Source organism: Kryptolebias marmoratus, linkage group LG15 (assembly GCF_001649575.2).
Source record: "Kryptolebias marmoratus isolate JLee-2015 linkage group LG15, ASM164957v2, whole genome shotgun sequence".
NCBI classification, from domain to species: Eukaryota; Metazoa; Chordata; class Actinopteri; order Cyprinodontiformes; family Rivulidae; genus Kryptolebias; species Kryptolebias marmoratus.
The window spans coordinates 999,397-1,017,450 of NC_051444.1; the positions used below are offsets into that span (position 1 = coordinate 999,397).

Genomic DNA, 18,054 nt, shown 5'->3' on the forward strand with positions numbered 1-18,054 from the left:
CTCTTTAGGTCCCCATGATCCTGGTCCATCAGGTCTCTTCAGGTCCCCATGATCCTGGTCCATCAGGTCCTCATGATCCTGGTCCATCAGGTCCCCATGATCCTGGTCCATCAGGTCTCTTTCGGTCCCCATGATCCTGGTCCATCAGGTCCTCATGATCCTGGTCCATCAGGTCCTCATGATCCTGGTCCATCAGGTCCCCATGATCCTGGTCCATCAGGTCTCTTTAGGTCCCCATGATCCTGGTCCATCAGGTCCCCATGATCCTTGTCCATCCGGTCTCTTTTGGTCCTTTAGGTCTCTGTGATCCTGGTCTATCAGACCTGGACTGTTGGTCCATTCTTCTTGTCCAAACGTCTGCAGCTCCTTCAGGTTGGACGGTGCTGCTTGTGTCCAACGGTCTTTAAATCAATCCAGAGGTTCCCAGCTGGACTGAGGTCTGGACTGAGGTCAGGTCTGTCCTGGACCGCTCCAGAACCTTTTAGCTGGTTCTCCTTAAACCAAACCAAACAAGTCTGGCTCCGTATAAGAGGAAATAATCAGCCATTCCAACTGAAGAGGAGATTTTGCCAAGAAGCATCGTTTCAACAAAAAATAAAATAAACAACCAAGCATAACTTTCTTGACTTTTTTAGTTTATATAAAATAGTTACGAAGTAAAAGAAAAGCAAATGTTAGGAGTCCATAAAACGTGGATGAGAACCGGTAAACCTGCAGCTTTTGTTGGCCCACATGTCTGTTTACTCAGCTGTCCTTTGTTTGGTCTTCAGATTTGACGTTTTCTGAGAAACGGTTGTAAAGACGAGCCTCTTTGTGTTTTCAGCTGCATGGTTCTGTGGAGGACTTCTCCATGAACGTGTCTATCTACGAGTGTGAATCTACCGGGGGCTCTGAGTGGGTTCTGGAGCAAACTGTCCTCCTCGATGACTTCGTCAGACCCTCCTCCACCCTGGATCCAAGAGTCAGCGTGGATTCCAACTTGTTTGTGTACAGCAGGTCAGAATGCAGCCAGATGTGTTTGTGTCGTTGTATCTTAACTCTGCTGGCTGTTAAACCTCTGCATGCTGGATTACCCTCAGGTCTGACCTGTACATGAGCAGAGACCACAGCTCCCCCAACATTAAGCACTTCATCCACCTGGACTGGCTGTCAAAGGAGGACGGGTCTCACATCCTCACCGTCGGCGTCGGCTCGAACATCCTCATGTACGGACGCATCTCAGGGGTGGTCAGTGAGCAGACCAGCAGTAAGGAGGGGATGGCTGTCATCACCCTGCCTCTAGGGGGCAGTATCAAGCAGGGGATCCGTTCACGCTGGGTCCTCCTGCGGGCCATTGACCTCCTGTCTTCTGTGGATGGGACTCCGTCCCTACCAGTCTCCCTGTCCTGGGTGAGGGATGGGATCCTGGTGGTGGGGATGGACTGTGAGATGCATGTGTACGCCCAGTGGCACCAAGATAAGAAGCCCGGCGAGGGGGAGGAGGGCAACCTGTCGTCTGCAGACATCGCTGGGGGTCAAACCGCGGGTTCCTCTTCGATCTTTGAAGGGAGATCCCGGTCGAAGAGTGTGTTCGAAGGCAGCGCCGGGGTGGATGAAGCCCTCCGAACCCCAGCAGGACTACAGGAAGGCGGACTGTTTGAAGCGGCCCACTCCTTGTCCCCGACTCTGCCGCAGTACCATCCAACCCAGCTGCTGGAGCTCATGGACCTGGGCCGGGTTCGCCGGGCCAAGGTGAGTCTGTGTCCCGGGTCTGAGTGAGGAGGGAGAAACCTCTCTGTTTTCTAAAAGTAAAATTCTCCAACAGTGAGTGTTTTTATTTTCACAGATGTAGACAGTCACAGTTTTAGTGAAACCATTATATGAACCTGTTGTGTCTCAGGGGGTCAGTGGGTCCAAACTGAGCTGAAACCGGGACACAGAACTCTGTCTTCATCTGTCAGACACATCAACACATCATCTGCAAAAACACTAACAACAGATTCATTTCTTTTTTTTTTACCTGACAGCATAAAGTTGACATTTGGTGCATTTTTGTAAATTAATGAGTTCGTTTTTTGAGTTTTTTTTCTTCAGGAAGGTTTGTCAGAAGTCTATTTTAGGACTTTTTCAAAGTTTAGCCTAGTTGCTAATTTTTCATTTTGTCAGGACAGTGCTCTCTTTGTTAGATCTTGTTTTAACTTGTGTCAAGTCTTCTCTAAAATCCTGTTTCTGTTGATTTATTTGAAGCGGTTTTATTTTTGTTGGGAGCCCGATTAGGAGGACTCAGGGGCCACTTCTCGCCCTCGGGCCTTATCTTGTCTCGGTGTGATTCATAAACGGGGACCTTCAGCCTCACGCTGCACAATGTTTGCAACTGAAAAACTGAAAACTGACAGAAGCGAGGATGTGGAGGACCCCTGGTTTCAAACCCTGAGTCTTTCTGTGTGCAGGCCATCCTTGCACACCTGGTGAAGTGCATCGCTGGAGAGGTTGCCGTGGTGAGGGATGTGGAGGCGGGCGAAGGCGGATCCAGGAGACATCTTTCTCGGACCATCAGCGTGACCGGCAGCACGGCGAAGGACACGATGGTGGCCGGCCGCGACGGCGGCAGGGACTACACGGAGATCAACTCCATCCCTCCTTTGCCCCTCTACGCTCTCATGCTGGCCGACCTGGACACCTCGTACAAAGGAGCAGAAGAAACCGCCAAGGTGACCAAGGCGTCTGATGGCGACGCAGCCCAGAAGTCCATAGAGGACCAGTACGCCGACCTCTTCCAGGTAGGGGCGGTTCACGGCTCGCTGGTTGGCGAGGGTGCAGCAGCTGACATGTTGTCTGCTCTGACAGGTGCCAACAGTGACCACAGACGACTTTGTCAACTTTGCTACTGATAAACCAGAGAAGAAGTCCCGAGTCATTAACCTCTCCCAGTACGGACCCACTTACTTTGGACCAGAACACGCTCAGGTACCGTTAATAAACCAGGTGGTCAGAAATGATCACAGGTTAGGTTGTTGAAATGGCAGAATAATCACTCCACTCAGTGTTATGTTGGTGACAGTCGTTTTCACACTGTGTTCTCGTGTGCGTCCAGGTTCTGTCCAGTCATCTGATGCACTCCAGCCTCCCGGGGCTGACGCGGCTCGAGCAGATGTTCCTGGTGGCGTTGGCGGACACCATCGCAACCACCAGTGCTGAGGTCAGCAGCTCCACTGACCAGCAGTACACAGGTGGGTATAACGCTGACACGTCTGGGTTGTTGCAGGCCGGTCCGATCAGAACCGTCCTCACCCCTCTCACCCTCAGCAGGCGCCATCTTGGCTGAAAGAGATGCAGCTCAGGTGCAGAAAGCAAAGCTAATGCTAGTTAGCTGCAGCACGGACCGGCATGATAACCTTGAGCCAAAATATCAGTTTTACTGTTTGACAGCAAAAATTTTAAAAAGCTTCAGAAGATTTATGTTTTTATTTAAAAACTAAAATGCAAATATTACTTTTGCTGACTAAATAACATCACATATTGATTATTTTATCCTGTAGGTAAGGATAAACTCTTTTCCCACCTGGTTTTGGTGGAAATCTCTTTTCAGTCCTAAACAATAAAACTGGACCATGAAAGGTTTTATATCATTCAGCCTTAATTTATACATCTTAATCAACCGGAGAAAACTTTCAAATTTTCTGCTTTTTCTTAAAACTGTCTACCAAAACTTTTATTTCTCAGCTTTTAAAAAACGTTACAGATTGTAATTTTGAAGCTTTTATCATCTTGACTTGTTTGTTAGTGTGAAGCTTTCATTAAATCAGATGAATTAAAAGTTTTCAGTATATTCTGGTTTTGAAACATCCCCGTTTTAATTTGAAGGTGTTACTTTGACTGATTCAGGTTCTTTAATGTTCATGAATCCTCCCGTTTCGAGCCATAAACCTGCCAGGTTTCATCCCAGATAAGAACCAGATTTATTACAATGTTTTATCATCCTGTTAGCTTGCTGGTTAGCCTCTGTGTTTATAATCCCAGTAACTTTTGTAACCTTTGGAAGAGATAATACTCTTTAAAGTTGTCTAAAGGTTATAAACATCCAGACAAACATGGCTTCTCTTGATTGTGTGTTCCTACATCTATTAAATTTCCAGCTATCAAATCTTTAATGACAAAAACAACCGTGCAGAAACTGTTCCTCCACACTTTTTATTATCGTTGCCTTTTCTCTTTAATTTTTCAGCGTATTTATTTAGTCTTGTGGGAGGAGGACATAAGCAGGTTGTTCCAGGGCAGAGTCAGCACAGCCGAGGGTTCAGGGACAGCATGAGCTCCAGTGATACTGGACGGCTTTTCACTTTAACATTCAAACCTGACGTCTTGCTTGTGTTTGTCCAGGCGGCGAGGCTCTGGACGAGTGCGGGCTGAGGTACCTGCTCGCCATGCGGCTGCACACCTGCCTGCTCACCTCTCTGCCTCCGCTGTACCGCATGCAGCTGCTTCACCAGGGTAACTTCACTCCGGCTCGGTTTGTGTCGTTATGGCCTAAAAACACCATTCAGGATGACAGAAACAGCTCTAACCCAGCCAGCTTTACAGCATCTGGTGTGGTAGTAGCTGAGAGTCGCCCCCGGCACACACTCTGAGCGTGGCATCTCGTGGCCTCGCATCAGACAGAAAATATTTTAAATATTTTAATAACGAGGTTGACCAGAGTTCTTCACAAGTTGGTTAAAAACAAACCATCAATAAAAAGAAACTAAAAGGAGGAACCATCTGAATATAAAGACCTGATGAGACTGGACTGAGTTGTTCATCAGATATTTTACTAACACATTTTTCCTTTCTCACCTTTGGAGGCAGGTGTTTTTTCTTCTAGAGGCCAGTGACTTCATTTGTGTTTAGGAGGATTTGATGAAGCCAGTAGAAGGTTTTACTGACAGGAAACTCTTTGACCCGCAGGCCTTTCCACATGCCACTTCGCCTGGGCCTTCCACTCCGAGGCCGAGGAGGAGCTGCTCAACATGATTCCTGCCATGCAGAGAGGCGACGCGCAGTGGTCCGACCTCAGGGCCGTCGGAGTGGGCTGGTGGATCCGCAACATCAACACCCTGCGCAAAATGGTGGAGAAGGTACCGGAGCGGCGCCGGCTGTTTTCTGTGTGTCGTACGGCAGCGGCGGGCTCGGAGGGACCGAGCCGAACGAGCCTAACAAGCCTAACGAGCCTAATGAGCCTAACGAGCCTAACGAGCCTAACAAGCCTAACGAGCCTAACGAGTCGAATGAGCCGAACGAGTCGTCTGTTTTCTGTGTGTCGTACGGCAGCGGCGGGCTCGGAGGGACCGAGCCGAACGAGCCTAACAAGCCTAAAGAGCCGAACGAGCCTAACGAGCCTAACGAGCCTAACAAGCCTAACGAGTCGAATGAGCCGAACGAGTCGTCTGTTTTCTGTGTGTCGTACGGCAGCGGCGGGCTCGGAGGGACCGAGCCGAACAAGCCTAACAAGCCTAAAGAGCCGAATGAGCCTAACGAGCCTAACAAGCCTAACGAGCCTAACGAGTCGAATGAGCTGAACGAGTCGTCTGTTTTCTGTGTGTCGTACGGCAGCGGCGGGCTCGGAGGTTTTCTGTTCCCGGACACGATAACACTGATCTGATTTACCAGGTTTTAAAATGATTCAGATCTGATCTCAGGTCAGTAAAAAGACAGAACACATTCCTCCCTGTCATCCTTTATTAAACAAGGAGGAGGCGTTTCAAAAGATGCATTCAGATCTCTTTAACTTACTAGTTTAACATTTTAGCTCCCATTCTGCTACTTTTAGCTTCTGGCTATCCTTTTAAAACTTTTAGCTCCCTTTTTTGCTGCTTTAGGGTTTAGCTAGGCTTTGCTGCTTTCATCAGCTGCAGTCTGTTCTTCGGCTGTTTCTGTTGATTCCTGTAAATTATTGAAACATTTCTTTGATTCAGAGGAAGCTGATGCTTTAGCAGAAAGTTCATTCTGATATTAGCTGTTTGTTTTTGTTTGAATCAGCTGGGTAAAGCTGCTTTCCAGAGGAACAATGACCCTTTGGATGCTGCTCTGTTCTACTTGGCCATGAAGAAGAAAGCCGTCCTCTGGGGACTCTTCAGGTTGTCTCTAAATACATTAATATTCTATTTTAGTCAGTTTATTTCTAACCGCCTTTGAGACATGAAGGAGTCTGTTTTTCTCTTTCAGGTCTCAGCATGATGAGAAGATGACTCAGTTCTTTAAAAACAACTTCAGTGAGGACCGCTGGCGAAAGGCGGCTCTGAAGAACGCCTTCTCCCTGCTGGGGAAGCAGCGCTTTGAACAGGCGGCTGCCTTTTTCCTATTGGCTGGTTCCCTTAAAGACGCCATAGAGGTGTGAACTCCCCACACACACACACAGCTTATTAGCTTTGAGTTTTCTCCTACATGCTGTTTTGGTTTTATTGACTGTAAAATAAAGAAACTGAACGTGTCTGCATGAAGGTTAGACGTCTTCAGGAGTTATGGTTTTAATATCTGCTGCTGAGAGAAGCTCTGCAGCCTCTGAAGAACCAGAGATAATTCCAAATTACGCTGATAAAATTCATAACATTCTGTCATATTTTTCCTTGGCCTGAGGTTTCCAGCCTCACAGTCAAAATATACAGACAGATAAGAAACCGAAGTCTGAGTTTTTTATGTTTTAACTGCTTCTCCTGCTTTCCCCTCAAATCTCTGCAGTGTCGTACCTGTTTATCTTTGTTCATTCAGATTAATAATATTGTGTCAGTTCATAACAGTCTTTAATCCTCCACACAGATAAATAAACGTGTCTAATTCAGATCCAGTCACAAACTGTCCAGTTAACCCTTTTAAAACCACGGGGCTGCAGAACATCCCACAATATAACCCAGTTCAGGTTGAAGCTATTCAAGACAATTAAATCCAATTATTACCCACCTGGTTATAATACAATCACATTCTCTGTATTAGTAAATATGATTTAATAAAGTAAACTAATAGCATCTAAATGTCATTTATATGCATCCTGTGGACTGAGCATGCTCAGTTCGACAAGCTGTACTCTCTTTTAACAAAAGATGGGAAAGGTTCATAAAGAAACAAAACAAATCACTTTTTTCCTTTTTGTCCTGCAGCACTGAACCCATACCACACCCTGACTTATGGACCTTATAATAAAGAGTAAACTGTAGTGTTAACGCTGCTGTTTCCTGATGTTTAGGTGTTGATGGAAAAAATGGAGGACCTCCAGTTGGCCATGATTGTAGCCAGGCTGTACGAAGCAGACTTTGAGAACTCGTCCACCTGCCAAGGCCTCCTTCATGAGAAGGTTCTGGGCTGTAACCGGGACGGCAGCGGGTACCACTGCTCCAGGCTGCACCCCGACCCGTTCCTCCGCAGCATCGCCTACTGGATCATGAAGGATTACACTCGAGCCCTGGATACGCTGTTGGAGAGGAATCCTAAAGAGGACGAGAATCCTGGTGAGTAAAACACAGACACACAACCCGAGACGTTTGGTTTGTTGTCTCCGTTAAATGCTTTCCTCTCTTTCCTCCCGTGTGTTAGATGTGATGGTGAAGTCTTGCAACCCGGTGGTCTTTAGTTTCTATAACTACTTAAGAACGCATCCTTTGATCATTCGGCGCCACTTTGCTAATCCCGAGGGTCCAGCAGCAAGCGTGGGCCTGACTGCGGAGAAAAGCAGCGCCGATGAGATCAACCTCATCGAGCGGAAACTCTTCTTCACCACTGCCAACGCACACTTCAAGGTGAACTCTGACCCAGCTTCCTCTGTGGTCAGGTGATCTATAACGACAATTATCTGAACATCTCCTCATCGTTTTTCTGCAGGTGGGTTGCCCAGTTTTAGCTCTGGAAGTGCTTTCCAAAATTCCCAAAGTCAGTAAGAAATGCGGCTCGTCGCCTCTCAGCAAAGCTTCATCGAAGGCCAACGTAAACCAGCCGCTGGAGAACGGCACCCAGGGGGGCGTGGCCTGGGGCGCCCCGGCACCAGCTGCCCACGCCTGGGGAGGGAACGACAGCGGAGGGATGGACTGGAGCCAGCCGGTGGTGAAGCTGGAGGACGACGAGCTGAAACTGGACTGGGGAGATGACGACGATGATGATGATGATGACGATGGAGAAGGTTTGACCATGAAGAAACCAGAGCTGGAAACCAAAGCAGACGTCTCCAAACCGCAGCGGGAGGATCTGCAGGTACCAAACATCTGTAACATCAAACATTAATCAGATTTATTTTGTTTTTAAATGAGAGAGAACTCAACTTTAATTTGTCTTGTTTAAAAGTCAGAAAGTTGTCAATAAAGCAGAATAATGTTTTCCTAATAATTTATTTACTAAAATCAGGTTAAATAATGTTTAAAGTTTAAAAACAGAACTACTGAAAAGAAAGATGTTATCAAATAAATCTGCGGTGTTCTTTAAATGATTAATAAAAACGTGCACATCTCTGCAGAGATTAAATAATCAAGATAAATGTTTTTATAAGGCTGTGTTTTAGGAGATTGTTTGCTTGTTTGTTCAAATAATATTTCCTGTTAAAAGGAGATTAAATAAAGTGAAAATCTGACTTTTTTATGGTTTAAGATCTGCATCATTCTCCACCTCTTCAGTTATTCCAGGCAGTTAGTTTAGGGTTAAAGTCAGAATTGTTCTTTTCTTGTAAAAACGTCTCATGATCAAAAAAACTCAATTCATGACTTGATGGAAAAGATTACTGAAGATGTTGCTTCCACCTAAAATCCTTAGAATGAGAGCAGTTTATTTAATCATATCAGACAGACCAAATAAATACAGTGTTAGTAACAGTGTTTGGTTTTTCACCTTTCTCTATAATCAATAAAACTTCATGTTCAGCAGGATGGTCTGAGAGTTTTGTGTTAAAATGAATTTATTTTCTGTTTGCACACAAAGTCAGAAGTTGTGTCTTCCTGTTTTAGGGAGAGTCGGAGGTGGACGTGATCGCGGAGCAGTTGAAGTTTCGCGCCTGCCTGAAGATCCTGATGACGGAGCTGCGAACGCTGGCGACGGGCTTCGAAGTCGACGGAGGGAAGCTGCGGTTTCAGCTCTACAGCTGGTTGGAGAAGGAGATTGCTGCGATGCACACGATCTGCAACTACAAGGTGGAGTTTCAGCACTGAGGTTCAGGCCTGAACCCTTTTTATCTCCTGTTTGTTGACAGAAAGTCATTACCCCACAGGTGGAGGGAAAGGAGGAGGTATCAGAGGTGGAGCGAGACCGAACAGCTTCTGTAGACATATCAGACGATGCGCTGGAGTGTTCAGAGGCCGGCGCCTACGAGCGCCATCAGATGGAGCGCCGGCGTCTTCAGGCCAAGCAGCAGCATTCAGAGAGGCGTAAGGCCTGGCTGAGGAAGAACCAGGCCCTGCTGAGGGTTTTCCTGTCCTACTGCAGCCTGCATGGAGCCAAGGGAGGGGGGGTGACATCTGTCCGCATGGAGCTTCTGTTCCTGCTGCAGGAGAGCCAGCAGGTAGGCCTTCCTGCTGGTCCACAGCCGGAGCAGCCATGTGTCCATGCAGTTTATTTATCTGGATGCATCAGTTTAATTGTAAAGCTTAATACTTGTGGTATAGAGAATGTGTTAGGAGTTAAACACATCTGCTGCTGGAAGTTTTTAGAATTTTGCAGCAGTCAGGTTCATGGATGTGGAAGTGGCTCTTTGTTTAGGTAGTAAATGATTTTCAGTATTTGACACAGAATCATAAACTCTAACTCTGTCAGATTGAATCAGGATTAAAGGTTGGATCGTTTTGCTTTCTGCAGCTAATCTTTAAAGAATCGGATCACTGGCAGATAGAGATGTTCATGTACTGTTTTTATTTGAAGCAGAAGTATCTTATCTTATCTTCTCCTCCTGTGTTCTGCAGGAGACGACTGTGAAGCAGCTGCAGTCTCCTCTTCCTCTGCCCACCACGCTGCCGCTGCTGTCAGCCTGCATCGCCCCCACCAAGACGGTCATAGCCAACCCTGTCCTCCACCTCAGCAACCACATCCACGACATCCTCTACACCATCACCACGATGGAGGCACCACCACATCCGGACATCATGGATGATCGGGTCGGGACTCAAATAAAAATCCTAACTTTAGACGGGCCTGCAGCCGTTAGGTTTTGGCTCACCTTTGTTTCTTTGAAACCCTCAGGTAAACGCCCTGCACACACTGGCAGCGTCTCTGTCGGCGTGTGTCTATCAGGCGCTGTGTGACAGCCACAGTTACAGGTAAACTGCTTCAGCAGCGCAGCGTCTGGCTCCAGCTGCCTCTGCTGTGGTTGCACTCACTGGCTCGGCCTTTTCTGGTTTTCAGCACTCAAACGGAGGCCAACCAGTTCACAGGGATGGTGTACCAGGGGCTGCTGCTCAGTGAGAGGAAGAGGCTGAGGACAGAAAGCATCGAAGAGCACATGACTCCCAACTCTGCTCCTGCTCAGTGGCCAGGTAACCGAAACCAGGTGTCCCACTGGACTCACCTGCGTCTAAACACAGAGAAACTGCCTTTTCTGCAGCCTGCTGACTGCAGAAAGACAGCAAACACTAGCTCGAAGCTAAAAGTAGCATAAGAAGACAGCAGCTGAAGCAGATTTTGAAGATATTTGAAGAGATCTCATGTATTTTTATGGGGAATTTTATTTTACATGAAGTGAAATATTTTGAAAAGTATAAAAGTCACAGCAGCCGCCTCCTGGATGAGCTGAAGGTTTTATGAACTTGGTTAGATTGCAGAAATGATCAAAATAAATAAAACTTTCCTGTGAATTCTGAATCGGCGTTCTCGTTGCATGGGAAATATAAACTGTCTAAAAGTCTGTCTGGGAGAGGCTGAGTGTCAGTGGGGGGTCAGCAGGGGGTCAGAGGAGGGTCAGAGGAGGGTCAGCGGGGGGTCAGAGGGGAAGGACGAGCAGAGCGAAGCTGCAGAAGGACAGATGGCGTTCTGTAACTGGAGCTCTGTGGCCTCTGAGAGGGAAATGAGAGGACAGACTAATCCCACCGTCATGTAAATGTTTCATACATGGGTTCTGCTTCGTGCAGAGAACGAGTAGAAATAATTTTTAATCTGTTACATGAGCTCCATGTTCTCTGTCTGCAGGTGTGTCGTCCCTGATCTCGCTGTTGACGTCTGCGAGGGAGGAGGACCAGCCGCGGCTCAGCGTGCTTCTGTGCGAAGCCGTCGTGGCCGTTTATCTCTCGCTGCTCATCCACGGCCTGGGGACGCACAACGGCAATGAGCTCTTCCGCCTGGCAGCGCACCCGCTCAATAACCGCATGTGGGCCGCTGTGTTTGGAGGCGGAGCTAAACTCATCATCAGACCAAAGAGACCCGAGCTCCCACCAGGTAAAACCATCTCGATATTTGAACATGTGGGTTTTCTGATGTTTTTAAAACATCCAACCGGTCCATCCCTTTGGGTCTGTCTACATCACTGATAATCATCTAGTCCTTCCACTGAAATACAAATACACTGGAGCCACATTGCAGTCTGTCGCCATCTTGGTAGGTGCTACGTGGCGTCCTTAGTTACTGCCAACATGGCAGCAGACCATAAATAAATGAGGGAAATAAACCTAATCTCAGCCTGATGTTTACCATTAATTGTTGTGTTTACCAGGGGTCGTCACTCCCAAAATAATCTGCTATAATTACTGTAAAGCAGGAGTGTTTACATTTACCTGAAACCTGAAAACAGATCATCAGAGGAACCATTAGACTTCCAATCTGTTTACCTTTTTAAGGGTCATTTAGGTGCCAGTGAACTGGTGTACAGGTTAGACAAAAACTCAGTGATTCATGTCTAAATACAGATGTTTGTGTTATTTAAGGCTAAATATTTCCATAATTATGAGGAAAGTTTGAAGTATTAGTCATTTTACTGCTCATAGCTTATTTACTTAAATTAACAACAATTTTATTGAAAATTTATTCTTGTCATAAAAATTGACAATTCACAGGAAAGAGTTCAATAAATATTTGTTCTAAGAAAAATCAGTCCATCCTAATGTTAGCAGCTGGGTTAGGAGCCAAGAAATAAGAACAATATTTATTCAAGATGTTGCTTAAAACTGTTTCCTAAAGGCTCTAAATGTGAAGTTATGGGCCATCATATCTTTTTAAGGTTAAAATAAGCATAAAGTTTACGCCCAAAATGAAAAAAGTTAGGATGTTTTATAAAACAATTAACAGACAGCAGCCAAATGTAATAAAAAAGCCCTCAGTTTTATAAGAGCCACACTAAATGAGCTGTTAAACACAGCCTGCCTGAGAAATGAAACAGAAATACTGTTATCAGTGGGTTTCCTCCTGCACCCTGCAGAGCTCATGTCTGATTCCTGACACCGCTGAAGGTGAAGCTTAATGATGGAGACAATCAATTCACAGTTTGACCAAATATTTGTTCTCAGACTGACGGAACCGCCTGGAGCTCCTGGTCTCAGGTTGCACAGATCTGAGTAGCTCCTCGTTTTAAAACCCAAATCAGTGACTTTGTCTTCCACCGTTGTAGAGGGAACAGGGATTGGTTCACACAAGGAGAAACAACACTTTAAGACATTCAGAGCAGCACCCCCTGGCAGCGCCGCTCCAGTGTGTTTGTGTTTCAGTGGTCCTGTTGATGCTGCCGCCCGGGTGTCGTGTCCTGTGTGAGCGTGCCCTCTGCCCTGTGTCCCAGTGTCAGCTGAATTTGAGGCAGCCAGGCCAGAGGAGCCTCAGGAGACAGGAAGACCTGAGCAGAGCTGCCTGTCCCCAAACCCCAGTCCCACCCCCGCTGAAAACCAGCGCCCCAAACGACCCCCTCCTCCTGTTTCCAGGGGAGCGGGGCCTGAGGCCAGCTGTGAGTAACTGGGCTGGTGGATTGCAGGATTGCAGTGCATGCTGCAGGTTTGCGTTGTTGTAGATGCTTGACTTTTTCTTCTGTCGATCTTGTGAAGCTACTGCTGAATGAACACCAAGTAGTGCTAAAAGGAACATTTGCGCTCAATGCTATGATAAGCCAGCAACCATGTGTGTTTGTGTGAGAGTGTGTGTGCGCTTGTATGTGTATTTTGCATTGCATGCTCATGTTGAAATGTCCTTTTTGCTCATTTTGTTGTTTCACGTAACAGCTGAGCGTAACGAGGAGTGTTCAGTGGCCCAGGCTGAGCAGCCCTCTGAGACTAAATCTGAGCTTGAGACGAAACCAGGTACTCCTCGAGAGGTTTCTAGGACCAGTGAGCCACCGCTGTCATAATTATACAACCCCGCTGCTAAAAACGCTGGGACATTGTGTAAAATATTAATAAAAACACAATGCAATGATTGGCAAATCTCAGAAACCCATTTATTTCTTCACAGTGGAACATCGTAAACAAAAGAAATGAACCATCAGTCTGTCAACATCTGGACCTGAGGTTGTCCCATTCTGTCTGTTCAACAGTCCTGGATGGGACTAATGCACCCCCATACCATCAGAGAGGCAGGCTGGATGGTCCCACTCCTCTTTAGAACGGAGGATGTTGAGAATTAACCTCATTAGTTCCTAAAAGCTCCTCCAGATGTTTCTTTATTTGGACCACTCTCTTTTACAGCCTTTTGTTGCTTCTGGAACAACTTTTTACAGACGTGTTGCTGTCAACAAATATAAAATTATCTTAGTTTTTTTCTAAAACGTTGAAACATTTGACGTGTTTACTGTCCCACTGTGAAAAAAATATTAGTTTATGGGGTTTTGGAATGGTTACATTCTGTTTTTATTCACGTTTTACACAACATCCAAAGTTAAAAACCAGCATCAGTAGGTTGCAGTGACGTTAAGGTGTGTGCAGTGATTCAGCTTTTTATTGTTAGCGATACCCAGAGTTGCACTTTCATGAACATTTCTTGACAGAACGTGACACCATGCATCTGTAATCATGAGCTGGAGTATTTATTTGTGTGCAGCAAAGATAGGAGCTGGCATTTCGATAGCATGTCTGATGCAGCTCTCAGCAAGGCCAGGAGGCTTTCGAAGAGACAATCTGAAATGTCACACTGTGGAAAGCTGAAGTCTCGCAGCTTATTCAGACATGATACACAATAAAAGCTGAGTCACACTTCTGTTAAATCGTCTGTGTTCGATGTTTTCTGTGTGCATTTAGTTTCCCTCGGTTCATCACATTTGTCCTGACTGTATGTGTGTGTCTAACCGCTCTGGTTTGTGTCGTTCTGTCTGGTCCAGTGCCAGAGATAGTCACCCAGGATGATGGTGCAGGTTTGTGTCTTGCCCTGTGTGTCCATCCTTTTTGTTTGCGTTTTCTCCTCAATGTTTATTTGTGTGTTATGACTCATTAAAGAGCCAGAAGCTGAGTTCTGTGCAGATGTTTTGGACAGGTGTGGCTGCAGTTCCCCTCCTCCCGATCTGTGATCCTCAGCTCGTCCTCATCCTGCGTGCAGCCTCCTGCCAGAGTTTATTCTGAACTCTCTGTTCCTGTCCCGCCTTCCAGCGGCCCCCCCTCAGCCCCCGGCGGAGGATGTGGATCGTTACAGGCGTCGGTTCAACATGATGATGCTTGTTCCTGGGCGACCTGTGAAGGAGACCCCCGCCACCCCGCCTCCTGTGCCCGCAGAGAGACCCACCTACAGGGAGAAGTTCATCCCTCCGGAGCTCAGCATGTGGGATTACTTCGTAGCTAAAGTGAGGCGTTAAATGAACTGTGACTCCTTCAGTAACGTCTCTGACTGCTCGTCTCATTGGGTTCTTCATGTTTGTCCTCTCAGCCCTTCCTGCCGCTGTCAGACAGCAACGCCTTGTGTGATTCAGACGAAAGCGGAGCTGAGGATGATGAAGATGATGATGCCTTCCTGTCAGACACACAGATAACAGAGCATTCTGACCCCAACTCCTACAGGTAGAGTCCATCCTGTCCTGCCTGCAGGAGAATAAACACAGGAGCCCGCTCTGAAGCGTGCTTTGAATCTGAATCTTTCTGTGTCTCAGCTGGGCTCTGATCCGCTTGGTCATGGTGAAACTGGCGAATCACAACGTGAAGAACTTCATCCCTCTCACCGGGCTCGACTTCACAGGTACGCCCTCACCTCCTCAGATCTTCTGATTCATGAAATGAAAGTCCACTTCCAGGATGCCTATTAATGGCCTGCAGCGAGCAGCTCCTCCCAGCTGTCAGCACGGTGGTGGAGGATGATGGTTTGGGCTCGTTGCAGTCATGGAGTCCACCGTGACCTCCTCTGGAGTCAATCATTTTAGAAGCTGATGAAGACCAGAGCAGTTTGTCCTAAAACCTGAGCGTGGACTTTCTGCTGCCCCTGAATGTGTTCCAGATGTTCCAGATGTTTCAGGAGCAGAACTACTATAAAACTCTCTCTGTTTCTGTCAGACCTTCCAGTCACTTCTCCTCTCAGCAACGCCGTGTTTAAGACTTTAGAGAACTGGGAGCAGCTTCTGTTGGAGCGAATGAACAAGTTCGACGGCCCGCCTCCGAATTACATCAACACGTACCCGACTGACCTGAGCGCCGGCGTCCTGAGACACAAGGCCATGCTGGAGCCCGACAATACCCCCTTCAAGTGAGTCTCCAACTCTGCAGAGGAAACAGAAGTTAAAGACAGAAGGACGGCGTGGAACGACCAGTTTATGGAGGATTCAGTCACAGATCAGCAAAGCTTCATGTTTCATACGTTGAGTAGTAACCGCAGCCAATCAGATTAGGGTAGAAGTTCATAATTAATAACCTGATGGAAGAAGTTTCTGGACATTTTACTAATATGCATGACTCGAATAAACAGAATCATATTTTATTTTAAGATATTTTAAGAAGTGCTTCAGTGTAAGTAGAATGATTATTTTAAGAATTATATCAGTAACTTTTAAGTCTGAGTCACACGATGCAAAACATTTTAGTCTGTTGAGGACAAAGTTTGAGGATAATTATAATTTTAATTGTCTTTTACTTTCTTTCTTCCAGGACAAAGAACAATCAGTCCTTCCCGGTCCGACGCCTTTGGCACTTCCTGGTCAAACAGGAAGTTCTTCAGGAAACGTTGATCCGTTACATCTTCACCAAGAAAAGGAAGCAGAGTGAGGTCAGCGACCGCGTCTCCATTAAAACCTCTTTATTTAAAGGTCACAGACTGCAGGTTCTGGTTCTGGACCATTCTGTTGTAGAGCAGCTGCTGTAATGACCTTTGACCCTTCCCAGATTGATGGGAGGTCATTGCTGATGTCTTCCCGCCCTGGCGTTGTGTTAACACCTGTAGCTCCTCAGCAGCTGCGGATCCTGAGGCTGGAACCAGGTTCTGGTTCTGGTAAATAAAAAACGACTCGCTGGAATCTGACAGACGTATCAGATCAGATCCGTCTGATTCTGTTCTAAAACCCTAGAACTGTCTTTGTCCCATGACTGTATGGAGGTCTTTAATCGGATCATGTGGAAGCGTAGATGCCTCCTCATCAGAACCCAGAGAGAGTTTATCTGTGTTAATGTTGCTGTGATTATCTCTGCTTTGACTCCTCAGACATCTCTAATCAAGCACCAGTCAGATCGCTGCCTTCTGCGATGTCTGGAAATATTTATAAATATTAAAAACATGCAGGTGAAAATATGGAGGAAACTCAGAGAGTTTCTTGTTAACTCGAGCAGAATAAACTAAATTTAAAGCCAGTTCATGTCTCTGAGGAGGAGGACTAACAAGAAGAACTAAGTTCATCTCATTTACTGAACAAGAATGCAGTAAAATCCTGTCAGTCCTTCATTCTGTTTCATTTTTCTGTTTGTGCATGTGTGTGTTTGTGTCGTGTTGTGTTGTGTGCTGTGTAGTCCTTAGAGAACCATGTGGACCGGGTAGCCGGAGCTAGCAGTCCGTCTAAGGTAGTACCACTTCCTGTACCGTCCCAGGCCCGGCTTCTGTCTGTTCTTCTGTTTCAGAGGATCACTGCAAAGCCAAGCTTGAAGGAGCAAATGTTGGAAATGTTAAAAAACGTAGTCTGCGATTTTGGTTGGCAGGTAATGTTTGAGCGTTGGCACTGGTTTCTCCTCTCCAGCTTGGCCTCACGGTGACTTCTTCTTCATCAGATCTCCTCCAGGCTCTGAGGTTTAACATTTAACCTTTTCCTCTCACTGGGACACTCATTTACCTCACATCCGTCCTCTGTCCCCTGTCCGCTGTCCCTGGACCAGCAGCGTCAGTAGATGAACTAACCTGCATGCTCACTGTTGGTGCTGCGAGGCTTTAACCCTGCAGGAACCCAGACCTGCAGCCAGAACCAGTGTCTGATCCACACATGATTACATCGCTCCGCTTTTCTTTCTTTCTACTTTTCACTCAGTCAGAATCCTTTCAGAAACAACCTGATGCTCCAAAGCAGCGGTTTGCTCTAATAATGAAAGAAAACCTGTAAGCAAATCCTCTGCTCGGCTTTAACCCAGACATGTTGTTGTTGTTGTTGTTTGTTTTTCAGGTGGAGGCAGATCTGGGATACCCCGGAGGGAAGGCTAAGGTCATCCACAAGGAGTCGGATATAATCATGGCGTTCGCCATCAATAGGGTCAGTTTGTACAGAATTAAATGAGAAACACTCTGCAGTGTTTTTATTTCACCTTTTAACCCTCAGTGTCTCTGACACAGAAACATGGTGAAACCACACGTGCACGATGGTCACAGGTAGTGCTGGGTGATATAACGATACATATCGTGGGGACGATAGAAAAGTGTCTGTCTGATATATTTTCTTCTATCGTTTCTATCATAATTGTATCAATGATTCATGTAAATATTTCATAACGTAGGCTACGACGAATGTATTAGTGTTGTCACTTTGCATACATTCAGTTTATAGAGGTGATAAATAAGAAGAACCTCCGTTTTGCGACATGACGCTGCTTTACGTGTGGGTTTGCGACATGCTTTACGGCAGCAGCTTTCTGTGCGGCGCCGTGTTTTCACCATAAGTGCTGAAAGATGGAGACGCAGGAAGTATCAAACAAGTAGAGACAGCTAGCAGGCAGCCCAAGAAGAAAGACTTACCAAAACCAGGGGGACGTCTGTGATTTGGTTCAATAAGTCCGACAGGAG

General features: G+C 46.4%; 1 protein-coding gene across 6 annotated transcripts in view; it reads left to right on the forward strand.

Annotated features, from left to right (window-relative positions):
* The window catches only part of dmxl2 (Dmx-like 2), a 44,129-nt gene that overhangs the window by 20,778 nt on the left and 5,297 nt on the right, over positions 1–18,054 (forward strand). For 2 of the 6 annotated variants that reach the window (XM_037979687.1, XM_037979688.1), the window contains 26 exons: positions 824–996; positions 1,080–1,731; positions 2,430–2,759; positions 2,827–2,946; positions 3,074–3,209; positions 4,360–4,470; positions 4,924–5,093; positions 5,995–6,092; positions 6,181–6,346; positions 7,196–7,457; positions 7,543–7,745; positions 7,828–8,193; positions 8,937–9,119; positions 9,197–9,487; positions 9,885–10,076; positions 10,162–10,238; positions 10,324–10,454; positions 11,104–11,349; positions 12,680–12,841; positions 14,469–14,659; positions 14,743–14,873; positions 14,963–15,048; positions 15,360–15,549; positions 15,948–16,065; positions 16,800–16,985; positions 17,441–17,527. In XM_037979687.1, the coding sequence (XP_037835615.1) occupies positions 824–996; positions 1,080–1,731; positions 2,430–2,759; positions 2,827–2,946; positions 3,074–3,209; positions 4,360–4,470; positions 4,924–5,093; positions 5,995–6,092; positions 6,181–6,346; positions 7,196–7,457; positions 7,543–7,745; positions 7,828–8,193; positions 8,937–9,119; positions 9,197–9,487; positions 9,885–10,076; positions 10,162–10,238; positions 10,324–10,454; positions 11,104–11,349; positions 12,680–12,841; positions 14,469–14,659; positions 14,743–14,873; positions 14,963–15,048; positions 15,360–15,549; positions 15,948–16,065; positions 16,800–16,985; positions 17,441–17,527 (5,058 nt within the window). The remainder of the gene's footprint in view (positions 1–823; positions 997–1,079; positions 1,732–2,429; positions 2,760–2,826; positions 2,947–3,073; positions 3,210–4,359; positions 4,471–4,923; positions 5,094–5,994; positions 6,093–6,180; positions 6,347–7,195; positions 7,458–7,542; positions 7,746–7,827; positions 8,194–8,936; positions 9,120–9,196; positions 9,488–9,884; positions 10,077–10,161; positions 10,239–10,323; positions 10,455–11,103; positions 11,350–12,679; positions 12,842–14,468; positions 14,660–14,742; positions 14,874–14,962; positions 15,049–15,359; positions 15,550–15,947; positions 16,066–16,799; positions 16,986–17,440; positions 17,528–18,054) is intronic. The other 4 variants (XM_017440062.3, XM_017440063.3, XM_025002501.2 and 1 more) reach the window with 4 other exon arrangements.